Here is a 15,694-nt window from a genome sequence, read left to right on the forward strand (position 1 = left end):
CGGACTTAAAAGTGCAGCCAGCGATTTCCGGGCGGACCTCTGCCCTGCTGTAAAACAATTCTGTGAGCAGTGACAGCCACTGAGGGTGAGTAGGAGGAACAAAGCCAGTGCCCCCAAATTGTTACCCTTCCCTCCCCTCAGAAAAACCAGTGGAACACATTTAACCTCTTGGCTTTCAACACAAATCGTTCAGCATTTTTGTGTAGATTTTGTGCCAATAAGGTTCTCTGCGTTCACAAATCTCATCTTTAAAAGTTCTACATCGTGTTTTTAGATATTTTATACAAATGCTGTCAGTTACAAATGTTTCTATAAGTCATCAATAGAGAGGCCAGTGGTAAACACACCTGTGTGTGTTGGGTGCTGTGCTGTGTGGGCAAACCCAGGGTCTTGCACTTGAAGACAAGCATCACCTACTGAGCTACACCCCCCAAGGTCTCGCTGTGCAGTCGTGTATCCTTTCTTGGAACTTCCTGTGTAGTACAAGCGAGCCTTGAACTCATGATCCTGAAAGCTGACATTACAGGGGCACACCAACCATGCCTGACTCCGTCAAAGCCGGGGGCAGACTGTCCTAGGTTAGTGAAGAGTCTGGCATGATGCAGCCCCAGAGTTAAGGGGAAGAGTGTACTGACAGCCATGGCTGGGAGGAAGGAGTGAGTCACTGACCCAACTTCTACTGTGTTCTTACACCTTAAAATGTGTGTGCTTCTTTTGTAAAGAAACCACATGGGAAAAATACATAGTAAACAGCAAAAGAAAAAAATCTTACTAAGGTAAAGTTGATATTGTCTTAGTTTCAATCAAGTATCAGGCTAATTCTTAAATTCATCTATCACTATAGTTTCCCTGAAATATTAAGATTCCCTTTTGTGGCACAAACTAGTGAGCCCGTGAGAAGCCGAGTTACCCTCAAAAGGCACAAAAAAAGATGTCTCTACCAAATAGATCCTAGGAAAACTAGTTATTATGGGGAGGGCGTCAGGTGTGTTCTTGTGCTAAGTGGATGCACGCTTTCCAAGTGCCTGCCAGCTCTGACAGACGGTGTGGCTCTCCTAGTGTCTCCGAGTGGTGTCCAGCTGCCTCCAGCAAGCCCCTTGCTTCGTCGCTACGCCTCTGCCAATCTTCCCCGAGTCACTGTGGCTTATGACATTTTGTCCACTTAGCTGTCGGCAAGCTTCCCTGTACCTTCACTGCAATGACTACTAACTGGTTCAATCAGAGCTAAACAAACAGCCGTTCTCAAAACCCCACTGCGGGGCAACGGGAACCCGTTCAACTAAATCTCCAGTGGAAAATATTCCTAAAATACAGATCAGATCAACTATTGCAACTCCACTAAATTGTTAATTTGGTTGAGAATAATATCTTGTAAAAGAAAAAACTCTCAGGAAAAGTTGAGAATCAAAATCTTGGAAATCACGAACTTAGGGAACAGACATGGTACTCCTCTCAGATTCCGAGCCATCTTGGATTTCAAAGTTTCTGACGGGATGGGCTCAATTAGTAAAATCTCTGCAAACATCCCCAAATCCAAACAACTTCAAACGCTGAAGCACCTTTCTTTGGTCCTGAGCATCTCTGGTAAGGGGTATACAACCTATACAGGCAAAACCTAAGTTGACCTATCAGAATTCATGTCATTTCTTTAGAAGCCAGGGTCTCAGGCAGTGTAGCCTGGCCTCAAACTTGTTTGTAGCTGAGGGTAGCCCGCCTGCCTCCTCTACCTTCTGAATTCCAGGATTTCAGTCCTGTTTCCTCGGAGTGTTAGGGAACCAAAATGGGGCTTCAGGCATGCTAGGCAGGCGTTCTACCCACTGTGCTACGCATCCAGCCCCTTCCGGGCTGTTTTCATGGGACGACGAATACACCCCAGTGTGCGATGCTGGGTTACACACTCAGTGTGTGTGCTTGAGCAGTTCACCTCCACTGAGTGTGACAGGCAGCGAGCGTTCCGGGCCTTCACACGCACATTTTGTAAGTCCTTTGCTGGTATTTGCTTGGAAAAACAGTGAATGAAGCTGCTTCTCACCGTGAAATCAGACTAATTCATTATCGTCAGTCTGGGGCTAGCTTAGATGTCAGGCTCGGCAGCTGCAGCTGAACTAAAGCACTGTATCCACATCCATCATCCGAGGAAAAGTTACAACGGGGGTGTGGATTTCCGAGGCTAGCAGAATTCGTGAGAAGGGTTCTTACAACTTCTCAGAAAACAAACTGCTCTTAAAAAACAACTTTGATGAGTGAAGTGCAGAATGAATGAGAAACACATGGGTTATATTTCCCTAAAGATGCGCGAGAGTTTAAACACTAGAGGGAATGTGTTTGCAAAGTGTGTCTGAGAAGGGTTACAAAATAGATTTCAAAATGCTTGAAAAATAGCCTGAGGTAGCTGGCAAACCTCAGATGGGGCACAATAGTTCATCTACCCCTAACTGCATAAGAAACGCGAGTACCACAACCCAAGATTTATGTTATAGAAGAGCAGTCATACTGCGGTCAGCTATTTGTGTAAGAAATTATTGAAGACGTGCTAACTGAAAGCCATCTGAAGCATGCAGCACTAAGCCGGGCTGTGGAGCGGAGCGTCGATGGTGCCCCATAGCTAATGACAACCATACATACAGCCGGAGAATGAGGCTGCACGGCCAAGCGCTGGAGAGCCGTGCCGCCTCCATGATGCTCCAAATGCATTCTTTGAAACTCTCAGGAGGCTTAGTTTATTCCATAAAGCCTTGCACTAAAAAAACAAGAAACATACACCTGCCCTCGGACACAGCGAGTGGCAGCAACAGCCCCAGGTGCATTGCTTCCCCCACCCCCATCGCTAACATGAAAAGCAACAGGAGATGTTAAGATGGTCTTCTAAAAAAAACGTCCGGGTCAAAGAGCCCTGCCGGTAGGGGAAGGTGAGCGGTTAAGGATCTCAGAAAGCAGGGCAAACTTGGCGAGTATCTATTGTGTATATTTGGCTTTGCTCAGAGTAATCCAGAGCCTAACCTGAGCTAGGCTAGGTTCCAGTCCTCCTGCATGAGCGCCATGTACCTTCAGCCGGTTGCCCTACAGCCTCCTCGTCTGCAGGAGGCTGAGCAGAAATCTGATGACAATAAACGTATCTCGAAGACACTCAGCATTGCAGATGGCATCTTCGGTTCTTCAAGGCCAGTGTCTTGTATTTCTTAACTATTGTCAACCTGAGCGAATCATCGTGGCATCCCCAATCCAAAATGCTCCAGAATCAGAATGCTAGACAAGATGCCACAAGCAGAGCCCACCCCAACAAGCCTCATGACAGGGCACGGCTTAAACAAAGGTATAGTAAAAGGACTGTAAGCTGCAAGATTACCTTCAGTCTCCATCTAGAAAATATGTACAACACAAAGGATCTGGGTTTAGACTTTAGTCCCAGACCTAAGATATACACACATACTCCTAAGTCCCAGACTCCTAAGTGCTTCCGGCCCCCAGCACACTGTACAAGGAATACTCTAGCTGCACATATAGCACGCACTTTGCTCTCTACCTTGTTGCCTTGCTGCCTACCTTTGGCAGACCGCTTCGCGGTGAGAAGTGCACACGCATCGGTTCCTAGATCAAAAGATCACTTAAAATCTCTGGCCAGCTTTTCAGCCCAGAGAGACATGTTTGTGCCGTCACTGGCCCCTGACTTCAGCTCTGAGTGATGATGAGCCGCTCCCTCGGCACATCCACAGAAGGTAATATCGGGAGAGGTTTGATTGCTTCCTTTCCCACCTGTGTGGGGTGCGGAGGAGCAAGCGCCGTGAGGAGTGAGAGCTGGAGCCAGCCAAGGGAGGCAGGGGATCCCCGTTCCTCTGTCTGTTCACTGGAAAGGAAATAAAGGATGGGGGGCGGGTGAGAGGACCAGGCCACGCTCAGCTTTCTCGGTTTCTTGATTAACTCCTGGTTTCTCTGGGGAAACCCCAGCAGTGAACACCACTCTGCCCCCAATCTGCCCCCACACAGCTCCAGGTTTCTCTGGCCCTCAGCCCTGGACAAAGGGCAAAGGGCTTATGGGGCAGAGTGGGACAAGCTGGTCCTCCCTGGCCTCTTCTAGTTTGGCATCACTTACCAGAAGGACAAAAGGTTTGTGGTCACAGGAAGTAAACTAATCTGCTTCCAGGTACGACCCTGTGTGCGGCAATGTAGCTGCAGGCAAACCCCGGCTTCATGCTTGGTCTCCCCAGAGCTCTTCTGGGAACCAAGTGTCTTGGTTTCTCTTCTGAGACTTCAATAAAAATACTCTGGCAAAAGTCACTTAAAGGAGAAAAGTTGAGTCTGGCTTACAGCTCAAAAGTACAGTCCTTCACAGTGACGAGACAGGGTGGCAGGAATGCCATGCGATGGGTCACATGGTATCCTCAACCAGAACGCAGGGAAAGACACATGCCTGCCAGTGCATGCTTGCCACTCACTCTCTCCATCTGTCGGAACCCAGGATCCCAGCCAGGACGGGTCCAGCCCACAGTGAAGACACAGTGTCTCAGACATCCCCAGAAGCTAACCTCAATCTCCACCATTCCTCATGGGTGTGCCAGAGGCTTGTCTCCTAGGTGACGGCAGATCCTGTCAGGATGAACACGAAGCACTAGGAAGAATCACAGAGAATCCAAGGAAGGGAGACAACACAGCTCACACACCAGAACTCCCCTCTTCCCTGTCCCCAGACAGCTTGTACTCGGCTGCTATGATTCTCAGCGGAGGAAGAGAGGTCACTCGTGCTACAGAGTGGTAGCAACATTTGAAAAACAAATGCCAAAGAGGTGTTTGGAGCCCCTAATTCTCTACCACGAAGAAAAGAAAAAAATTAAATCTCTCACTTAGGAACCCAGAGCAACAGTGTGTTATGTCTAGGCTCCAATTAAATCTCATTAAAATAACTGGGTGGGGGCCGTAGAGATGGCTCAGCTGTGAAGAGCCCTGGTTGCTCTCCCAGAGGACTTAGTTTCCAATTCTCAGCACCCACATGGTGGATCACAATCATCCAGAACTCCAGTTCCAGGGGATCCAACACCCTCTTCTGGCCTCTGCAGGAGTGTATGAATGTACTACACATACAGAAAACACAGACAAAACTCTATACATAAAAATAAAATAGTAGTTTTCAAATTAATGAGCATATGAAAAGATGCTCACCATCAGTTGTGGCTGGGAACAAGTGAATTAAAGCAGCTATTACACACTCACCATAGTGGTGAAATCCACACCACCACCACCACCAATTGCTGGTAAGGGTTTGGAGCAAGGGGATCACACATTCTCTGCTAGTACACATGCAAGAGGGCCTTGGCCACACAGGAAGACAGTGCTGTCGTTTCTTAGAAACTTGTCTTAGGCTGCTCAGGGAGCACAACTGGAGGTATTTACTCGAAGGAGCTGAAGAACTTAGTACCTCCTCACACAAACCCCCACATGTGAACACTGTAAATATGAAGCATGGTTTACAGCCATTTTATTCATAAACTGCAGAAGTTAGAAGTCATGAGACATCTTTCGGTACAAACAGAGAAAAGTTAAAGGTGCAGCTGATTCGCGGGTGATGCACAGAAGTCTAAAAAGCTATGTGTTCTGGTTCAACTAGACTGAGAGGTGGAAAAGGTGAAACTACGGAGACAGGAGCACGGCTGGAGGGCCTGGGAGGTGGCAGGGAAAATGCAGAGCAGGTGGCCCATGGGGCTTTCAGGGCAGCGAAATGATTGTCCATGAAACAGGTGTGGTAGGTACGTGCATTGTACTCTTGTCAAAATCTTGTCAAAATGCAGACCGAAGCCCATTGCAAGCTATGCACTTGCATGCCAGAGCACGCGGACCACACCAGTGCAGCATGCTAGTCGAGGGGAGCTGCGGTGTTGGTGCGGGAGGACGGGGCCTGGAAGAACCATGTCTGCTCCTGTTTTCCTAAAAGGTCTCTAAAAACTAAAGTCCAATAATTCAGGAAATGGCTTTTGGGGTATCATCAAACAAGACTCACGATCTAGAAAATTCACCATACAGAACTTCCATTATGCAACAGCATCACATAAATATTTATTAAAATGATTAATTGGAAAACTACACACATTTACTACATCAACCTTAAATTTATTAGTATATTGCACAGAAAAAATATCAAGTGGCCAACATGTGACTTCCGGAGGAAAGTCCGAACACAGATTACTGTCAGCTGGGGGGGAGGGGGGTGGCATGCTGTCCCTGTAGCCACGGGAAGCACATGTCACATCCACAGTAAGCCACAGGAGATACCACCAACAGCCGGCTCTCTAAATGTCTATCCCGACATCACAGCTCACACACAAACACAGCAGACAGCAGTGCAGAAAGCAGCATTGAAAGATGACAATGACTGAGAACCTCTTTTTATTAATTAGTTTCAAATACTGGATGACAAACACCGGAACCAAACTCTTAGTGGCACACCTCCGAGCCATTCTGACACATAGGGGTCCCACTGGACGCTGTGTCCACTGAGTGGCCACCGAGGACAATGAATGCTCACCAGTCACACAGCTGTGTGAGCAGGAGGGCTTTCCTAAAGTCTGTAGGTTCTCAGAGGGTGGACAGGGGAACGGCGGGGCTCCAGGTGTTTAAGATCAGCGTGTGGATTTGGATTTGCAGAAATCTGAGAAGCTAGCAGAGCATGCGCTGTGTGTGGATCTGCTCCATGGGATGAGACACACTCAAAGAAAGAGGCCGGTCCCACAAGGGGAGAAGCAACTTCTAGGCTTCACAGAAGGGTCATTTGGAGACCCTGGCTTTGCCAGAGGAGGGATGGCAAATGTGTTCAAAAACAAAATTCAAGTTAAGCTGGGTATGTGGCGCACGCCTTTAACCCCAGCACTTGGGAGGCAGAGGTAGGAGGATCTCTGTGAGTTCAAGGCCAGCCTGGTCTACATTGTGGTTCCAGGACAGCCAGGGCTACATGGCTAGATCTTGCCTCAATATAATAAATAATAATTTTAAAAAATTAAAAATTAAAATTCTAGTTTAAAATTTGAAAGTTAACAGGAGGAGGCCAGAGCAGCAGAGAAGACGGCACCTGAAAAAACAGACCTGCAGGGAGAGGGGAAACTAAGTGAGGAGACTGAGCCCTTGGCTCCTCTCCCGAGGGCGAGCATGCTCAGCTCACTGAGGGCGGGGGAGCAGACTTTGTGTTCGCCCGTTCATAGCAGAAATCCCTGCGTCAATCCCCATGTGGTGCCAACCGTACCAATCCCATACCACTACTAATAAGCCAATATTTAGATTTTAGGTTTGTTTTTAGTTTTCTCAAGGTCTGAGAAAAGCAAAGCAAAAATAATTTTGTAGCATCATCTTAATATAGTTTTATTAACAAGGCACCTGAAATGAGAAATATCATCAAAATTAGAATTTTCAGAGAAAAAAAACTAATAAAAATTCAAAGAATTACTATTAAGTAAATATGCAAAAATATATTATTGTACAGATTTAATTTTTTACTCAGTTTCATGTTAAGAAACAATATCAAAAGCAAATGATCCAAAAATTAAATAAATAAGTATGAAAAACCTAAATTAAAATTATAAATAAGTAAACATATAGTAATTCAAACAAAGTAAAAAAAAACTACAAAATAATTAGTGAAGATGAGAATTAAACACGTAAGGTTTCATAGTCTATCCTGATGTGTCCTTCAACTGTGTCCTCCTGCTTCTGTTGTGACTGACTCAAAGAGTCACATAAATGCTGTATGCACCACAAATTTAATACCATACATTCAGAACATTAAGAAACAAAACAAAGATACAAAAAAGTTGGAATATTCCTGATTCTTTCTTCATACCGAGTTAAATGACCTTTGCTTGGAAAAGGCCAAGTCCCACCTACCATTTTCCCCCAAAGCACAGGGCATACTGTAGTGTGACCTATATTTAATAACATAACAGTGGAAATGCATTGCTATGGGGGAAAAGGACTGAAGAAGACGACACTAGGGGAGCCAAAGCCAGACGCGCTGTGCAAATGACTTTTCCAGCTCTTCACTTCCACCTCAAGTGGACGAGGAAGAGGAGGTCAGCTTGTCTATGCTTGGGCAGAGTCGGGATCCTTTAGTGCATCCAAGGAAGGAAGGAAGACTCATGGCCTTAGATACCTCAGACCGAAGAGACCACTGAACCCTACAGAGTCACGACACAGAAGGACAGACGAGCAACAGGCAACGCTGTGAGCTGGCCTTGCGTGAACCTTCCCGACAGCTGCTGGTTTTAGAGCCCGGGCACTTGCCCGCCCTCCTCTGGGTGCAGCCCCACCCCGCTCCACTCTCTGAGCTGTCTGAGGTTAAACAGCTATTTGAGGAAACTGTGACACAGGTGCTCCTGGGAAGCCCATGGCAGGGTGCCCTGCGGTGTCTGAGGATTTCTGATGACCGAAGTCAGAGCCCAGTGTGTCTGGGTCACTGCTGAAAGGGCTGTGATGTCACTGCATTCCCATGCTGGAGTTTCCCAAGCCATTTGTCTGGGGCATTTCACCAATATTCATTTACTTTCTTTTTTTTTTTTAAAAAAAAAGAATTATGGAAGCAAAACATTTACAGCAAACACATTTCATGGGCACATCTTATCATAAGTACGTGTGTAACTGTCGCATGGAAAAATAAAATGGGTGCATTGCAATTGAGCTTTAATTCCTTTATACTATTTAAAACTTTTCATTTTAAGACAAATCAAAGGCCAAAGAGGAGAGAGGAAAGCCTGTTTGTATATTCTCTTCCCCAAGCACAGAGATCACTGTGTCTCTCCATTCATGAGCTAAACTTGTGCTTTAGCACGGAAGTCAGGAGTGACAGTTACTGAAAAAAATGGCCAGCCAGAGCTTCACTGTCTGCAGCAGCTTTGCAAGCTGCGCGGCCTCCACCCACCGTCCTGTGCACAGAGAGTGACCAGCACAGTGCGCCCAGGCAGGGGCTGTCCATGGCTCCCGTGAAGGAAGCCTGCACACACCAGTCACTGTGCTGTGGCCCCAAATGCTCCTGCTTTCAAAGGACAGAACCAACCACCTCTGCTGGGATAACACATCGGCCTTACAACTGAGAAGCAAGCAAACGTCTCCTGCGGCCAAGACAGGGATGAGAGACATCTGGAGGGGCCTGTGCCAGACCCTTCCAAGGGTTTAAGACATGCAAAGCCTTTGCCGTCCATTGACAGCCAAAAGGGACCGGAGGGCTGTAGAGACACCTGACTCTCCCACCTAACTCAGCTGCAGCAAACACCACCTACCCTAGGATGGATGCGCAAATGCTGCACGGAATTATATGAAGGATTAAGAAAAATTCGATTGATGCAAAGGAAGTAATGCAAAATCCAGAAAAGGCCTACTGACCCGGAGTGACAGAGAGGCTTCTTTGTGTTTGTTTGTTTGTGAACAACATTATTAGATGGTGATGGTTTGCTAGAGAATTTGAGTGGGGTTATTTATTTCTGTTTGTTTTTGAAGATGGGGCCTTGCTATGCTGCACAGGCTGGATTCAGACTACATGTATGTTTGTGCAGGCTGGATTCAGACTACATGTATGTTTGCGTGCCTGGGGCCACGGAAGTCAGAGGATGTGCTGCATTCTACTACCCACTCAGCAGCTGGAGGACACTGGGTCCTTTCCATTTCCTAGTGATCCTCCTGCCTCGCCCTCCACGTTGGCTGCTCATTTTAAATGTTTATAAATTATCTGGGGAATTCTGCCAATGCCCTGATGGAGAAGCTGAGGTCAACATCTAATCTGAAATATTAAAAGTGGACACAAAACTATTTCCAGAGTGCAGACACTGAGTGCATTGTTGCCGGCGATGGAGATGATGACAGAACCTGCCTCCTGATAGCTTATACAACAAACAAGTCTCCGCTGGAGCGGGTCCAGCTGTTTTAACAGCTGTGCAGTCACAGTTAGGACTGGTAGAGAGCCATGTGCTCTTGGACTTTTTGATACTGCAGGGCAAGTGGATCATGACAGACTGCAGCCGCTGAGTCACCCACAAACAAACATTTTTCTAGTATGTTTTCCAGTGGTTTCTCCATCCTCATTTGAAAATGTGAAAGAAAAGCAGGGACCTGAGATAGCTCACGACTCTCCAAAGACTCCTTTCATACTTGTTGGAACCCAAACTGATCTCAGAGATATCCCCTCTACTATTGGGAAACTTGCCAAGAACAGACAGAAGCCTATCACTGAGGGACTGCTGAAGAGCTGGCCCAGGATTGGAAGGCAGTAAGCGAAGGCTCCGCCTTCACACAGAAAGGCCTAAGGAGCTGTGTGGTGGAGCACTCTTGGCTGTCCTGCAGTCTCAGGTGTGTGCTGCCACGCCAGGCCTTTCCAGAGCCTTTCCACACAGCCGCTGCTGTCATCACACTAACGGCAATGTCTGATCAAACTAAGGGTTAAAAATCAAAAGTCATTTCTGCAATAATGACAGATGCCCTGAACCTCCCCACACGCACCCTTTGGTATGGTCCCCCTTCCAGCAAGTTAGTTTTGAATAATTGTGTATTGTCTGAAAAGTGATAAGTGCTAGTTTTTGTTTCCTTGTTTTTAAAACAACAACAAAAGCCCACCGCCGTTTTGTTTTGTTTGAAGGCAAGGCATGCTGTGGTGACTTGTACCAGACTAATCTGGGTTGTCATGCTTCTTTTGGAGAGTTATCTGGGCATCTTAGGTCCCCCTCACCCCCAGCCCTTCTCTCCTTTTGGAGTGTGCGTGGGGTTCTTAGTCTTGTTTTTTCAAAGTTGTTAACCAATGGACAGCTCTTAAGGAGGTTATTTCCACATCCTACAAATGTGTCCCCCCCCCCCAGCTCTTAGGAAGGCGTGTAGAAATGCCTTGTTTAATAACACGCTCCTTGGAAGCTGCCGTCTCTCTCCACCCTTGAGTGGATCCGGACTTGGGTGAAACTCAAGAAAGTGGATGGAGGTTGTCCTGCCCCCTTTCTAGGACGCACTACGTACGTGACTGTGGCCTTCAAGGGTGTTTGCTTGCCGTTTGCTGATTTGGGGGTGAGTTTCTAACTTCTTTCACTGACAAATGAAAAAACGCATTGCACCTTTTGAAGTACACTAAATGAATCAAATCACTAATTTACAAAAAAAAAAAAAAAAGAAAAAGAAGAAGAAGTTCTTTTGCCCCATCAGCCATTTTCTTATAAGCTTAGCCCAGATTTGCAATCACTGTAACGTTACTAGGCTTCCCTAAGGGACGGTGCTGGAGGGCGTGGTTACTGACAACTGCCATCTCCCTGCAGGTGACGCGGTCACAGGCCTGCTTCAGTACGATGCTATGACATGTGGGCTGGGGAGCATACTCAACCAGCACGGGGACCAGTCAGGCTATCCCCTCCTTTCCTTCCATGCCTATGAGGAACCCTTGAACAACTGGCTGGAGCTCTCTCATTCAAGGAAAAAGGCAAGAATCTCCTAACTCTTCAGAAGTATTAATAGATTTTATCAGATTATTTTGTTTGTAGGTTCCAATTTTTAAGAATGTTTAGGTGGCCTACTCCTTTCCCAGTCCTAACTGTGTGGATTCATCAGTGCTGAACCAATGCTTCCTTGTGTCTCACTTCTTTGTAGAAAATTCTTTTCAGATGACATTAAACAAACAAAACTATTCACAAGTCAATAAATAAATAAATAGATAAATAAATAAATAACCTGGGGGTACGGCTAGAGTCCCAGCTACTCACGAAGCTGAAACGGGAAGATCACCTGAGCCCAAGAGCGGAAGAGCAGCTCAGACAGCTCTTCCAAGCGAGACCCTTCCTCAAGATAAACAAGTAAACACAAGCTTGCTCATCTGTCTCTCTTCCTAACTCTTCAATAATTAGTCCCATCACGATAAGATCATGTCTTCCGATTTGAAATGTATAATGTGTGTCTCAGAAGAGGACACTTTCTAGGAATGAGATGAACCCAGGAGCTTGGAGAGTCAGATTTAGATTACCTGAAAAGAACACAACAGGTTTGAGTAAGGAAAAGAGATCAAATATCTTAAGCATCACAGTGAGAGATTCTGAAAGTGCTATAGGATGTGTATAGTTTTAAAATAGTAGGCGTGAGAATCAAGGTTTCAGGATTTACCACAGGCACGCTTTTTAAGTTGACTATGGAAGCATGGATTGCCTGATGATCCAAATGGATGGACATAATTAATTACAGAGAATCAACTTGAGGACCCAGGACTTGTGACTGGATCCATGCAGCTCCCTTTCTGAGGTCTTCCTACTGTCTAATTCCATGTCTAATGAGCATGTCGTATTATTATTCTAATCTCATTGCATACACAGGGTCTTAGAAGGAAAACTTTCTAATTATTGAGTATTGTTCACTGTTAGTATTCTGTTTGCAAAATAAGCTGTCTGAGAACCATAAGAGATTTTATTTGTGGGGCTGGGAGATGGCTTAGCAATTAAGAGCACTGAGTGCTTTTGAAGAGGATCTGGGTTCTATTCCCACCATCCTTATGGTGACTCACAACTGCCTGTAACTTCAATTCCAGGGAAATCCAATGCCCTCTTCTGGCCTCCTCAGGAAGTACAACACATGTGGTAAACACATACAAACTGGCAAAATACTAGCATATGGAAGAAAAGGAGATTTTTGTTTTGCATTAGCCTAGAGGCTAGACTTGTTTAGAACTCAGGGTACTTATCTTAAACACGAAAGTCAAACTCAACATAAAAGCAGTGTTGGAAGTGAGAAGAAACAATCGCTCTATTGATTTGAGCATATTGAAAAAAAGTGAGAATTCTGGAGAGTAGGGTGAAGACAACTGCTAGCAAAGTAAGATTCTTCCCAAATGACATAGCAGAGGCACTAGCAAAAAAATGACTATATGGCAGGGAAAAACCATAGATCAGACTATTCCTCAATAGACAGAAGCCAGCAGCTAAGAAGAACTGGCAGAGAAGGGAAAATTCTAACTACATATTAGATCCTAACAGTAAGCATTAAGTTCTACAGATTTAAAATTCATTATTTCTTTCAGAATTTACTATCTATCATTCTCAAAATGACAATTAATAAATTTGGCAGAAACTGAGTTTTGCTGTGTGTGTGTGTGTGTGTGTGTGTGTGTATGTGTGTGTATGTGTGTGTGTGTGTGTGTGTGTCTATGTGTGTCTGTTTGTGTCTGTGCACTCGCACCTGGTGCACATATGTGTCTTTTATGATCAGAGAGCAAAGAACTGGGAAAACAGACAATGAATGCAAGTAAGCAAGAACATTTTGCCAAGGCTCTGTAAGCGAGGCCCTCCAGCACAGCCCCACCCCTCAGCCCTGCCCACTGGCTTGCGAGCTCTGTGGCATGAGGACGAGGCTTGTTAGCTCGAAGCCAGCGGACTCTACAGACGTCTCATCTCTCAACTGCCTTTCTCTGTAGCTCTAGACATTTTGCTTTGTTTTGGCGTTTAAGTGAAATTTTCTCTGACGAAAAATTCCAGATTTTTTTAAATTTAAGGAATTTCTTCACACTTTATAGGTAAAAATACCAGAAATGGAAGAGCTGACAAAAATCACGCAGATCCAAATTCAACCATCCACTTCTCGTACTTCTCCAAGTCGGCGGCAGAGACAGACTTGGCAATTTTCTTCAGCGCCAGCTCGAAGTCCCCTCTGGTGACTGGCATCTGCAGCTCCTCCTTGGACAGGGCCCTGATCTCTTCTGGACTCAGGCCGCTGATGCGCCGCCTCATGGCCATCAGAGACGCGTCCCTGGAACCAGGCAGAGCAGTCAGTAGCCGGGCCGCACACGCTCTCGACACGTCTAGCTATAACAAGCTTATGGCAAACGTGCCAAGGGCTATTTTATACGTGCTCCTATGATGCCACTCAGAAATTCACCCTTCGTCCTGAAATTTCAGAAGAGGTTAACAACTCATACACAGCTGGGGAGGTGGCTCGGCTAGAACTGTGCAGGCTATGAAAGCACAAAGGACCAGGGGGTCAATCCCCACCCACCCCCAAAATGCTGGGTATATTGGCACATGCTGGTAATCTTAAGGTTGGGGATGTGGAAACAGATTTCCATAGGACTTGTTAGCTAGCTAGCCTAGCCTACTTCGCAAACCTCAGGCCACTGAGAGACTCTGTCTTAAAAAACAAACAAACAAACAAACAAAAACAGGGAAAGGCCAGGTGTGGTAGGGCACACATTTAGTCCCAGTAACCAGGAGACAGAAGCAGGCAGACCTTTATGAGTTTAGGGCTAGCCTGGTTTACATAGCCAGCGAGAGATACACAGTGAGACCCTGCAAAAGAAGAAAAAGCAAAAGAAACCGGCCCATATGTACCATACACAAAAAACCAGGTGGCCAGCGCCTGAGAAACAAAGCCCAGAATTGATCTCTGACCTCCAACATGCATGTACACACATGTGCACAGATATCTGGACACATTCATGTTCCTGCACACACAGGACAGGAAAAGATAGATTTATCACAGAAGCCCGGGGCAAACTCAGCTAGCACTCAGTACTCTTTCCTTCTCTGTGCCTCTAAAACAGCCAGGAAGTTTAGGAAGAGGAAGTCCAATTTTGGAATCCAGAGCTGCATACTTGGAATGAGCATATGGCTAATGTGAAAATAATTTGATCTGTGTGAGTCAGTCCACAGCCCGAGCAGCAGGAATGAAAGGCAGGGCATGAGCATATTCACATACTGGAGAGAGCTCCCTACACGGATGTTTGTGGGAAGCCAACAGTAGAAACTCGGGCTTCTGACTTCATTCAGCCCCTTTGCCCAACTATAAATATAAAAGAAGGTTTCGAAGAAATGGCTAGGTTCTCATCAAGACCTACTTGGGAGGACAAGCCAGCCACACCTTCAGGATTGCCAGGTTTTACTAGAGACTGTGAAAACTACAGTGGGCGTTGGGCCTTTGGACTCAGACACACCTAGAAAAACACTAGCAGAAAACATGAGAAAAACAGGCAAGCGCCAACGCTTCCAGGGAAGGCTGCTGAGACCAGTTACGCAGACTTCTCCAAATAAGAACAAAAAATTCTCTTTATCGGGTGATGTGTCTAAAAATTATGAAACCCTAAAGTGAAAGAGAAAGAAAACGTGTGTTTCTTGCACCGATGAAACGGGCCAACTTCATTCATCTGCATGTGGTTCAAATTTGCCCGATAAAGCACACAACATTGCCTCCATCCGTATAGCTGGGCTCCAACAAGTTAACTAGCCAGAGGCTGCTCGGCTGTTATTGCCAAGTAAGACACAGCGGTTCTCGGGATAATAAAAGTCTAAGTGAGGAGTGGGGCTGGAGCTCATCGGTGGAGAGCGCTTGCCCAGCATGTACAACACCCTATGTTTGTGCCCAGTGCCACAAAGGGGAAAATCCCAAACCCTAAGTGAGCATCTGTAACCCTAGCACTCCTGAGACAGAGGCAGGAGGACCATGAATTTATACTCTGGGCAACAGAGGATCTGGTATCAAGAGCAGAAGAAAGCAAAAATCATTGTCTAACAACCAATGAAGGCATGTGTTAAGGGGACACTTCCGTATACTATTAGGTGGATGTGTGTTTTCAGGGCTGACCATGTGGCACTGGATAGCTTGCTGGCGGCTGCTCCATGGGGAAGACGGTTTCTCCTGCTCTTAGCATTCCTTTGCCTACAGTTCCTTGTCTAGGGTTGAGGCCTCCTGAGCTTGGCTACCTTCTTATTGCCATGTCTAC

The 15,694-nt window shown here is 46.1% G+C and overlaps 1 protein-coding gene and 1 pseudogene across 4 annotated transcripts in view; one reads left to right on the forward strand and one right to left on the reverse strand.

The window, feature by feature from the left end:
• The first annotated feature begins 3,039 nt into the window (after nucleotides 1-3,039).
• On the forward strand, nucleotides 3,040-11,437 carry LOC125390406 (cell division control protein 42 homolog; annotated as a pseudogene).
• The window catches only part of Katnal1 (katanin catalytic subunit A1 like 1), a 60,867-nt gene continuing 50,626 nt past the window's right edge, over nucleotides 5,454-15,694 (reverse strand). For all 4 annotated transcript variants that reach the window (XM_048418768.3, XM_048418782.3, XM_048418773.3 and 1 more), the window contains exon 11: nucleotides 5,454-13,728. In XM_048418768.3, the coding sequence (XP_048274725.1) occupies nucleotides 13,530-13,728 (199 nt within the window). In that variant the 3' untranslated portion in view covers nucleotides 5,454-13,529. The remainder of the gene's footprint in view (nucleotides 13,729-15,694) is intronic.

The sequence above is a fragment of the Myodes glareolus genome, chromosome 2, assembly GCF_982192425.1.
Source record: "Myodes glareolus chromosome 2, mMyoGla1.1, whole genome shotgun sequence".
Taxonomy (NCBI): domain Eukaryota; kingdom Metazoa; phylum Chordata; class Mammalia; order Rodentia; family Cricetidae; genus Myodes; species Myodes glareolus.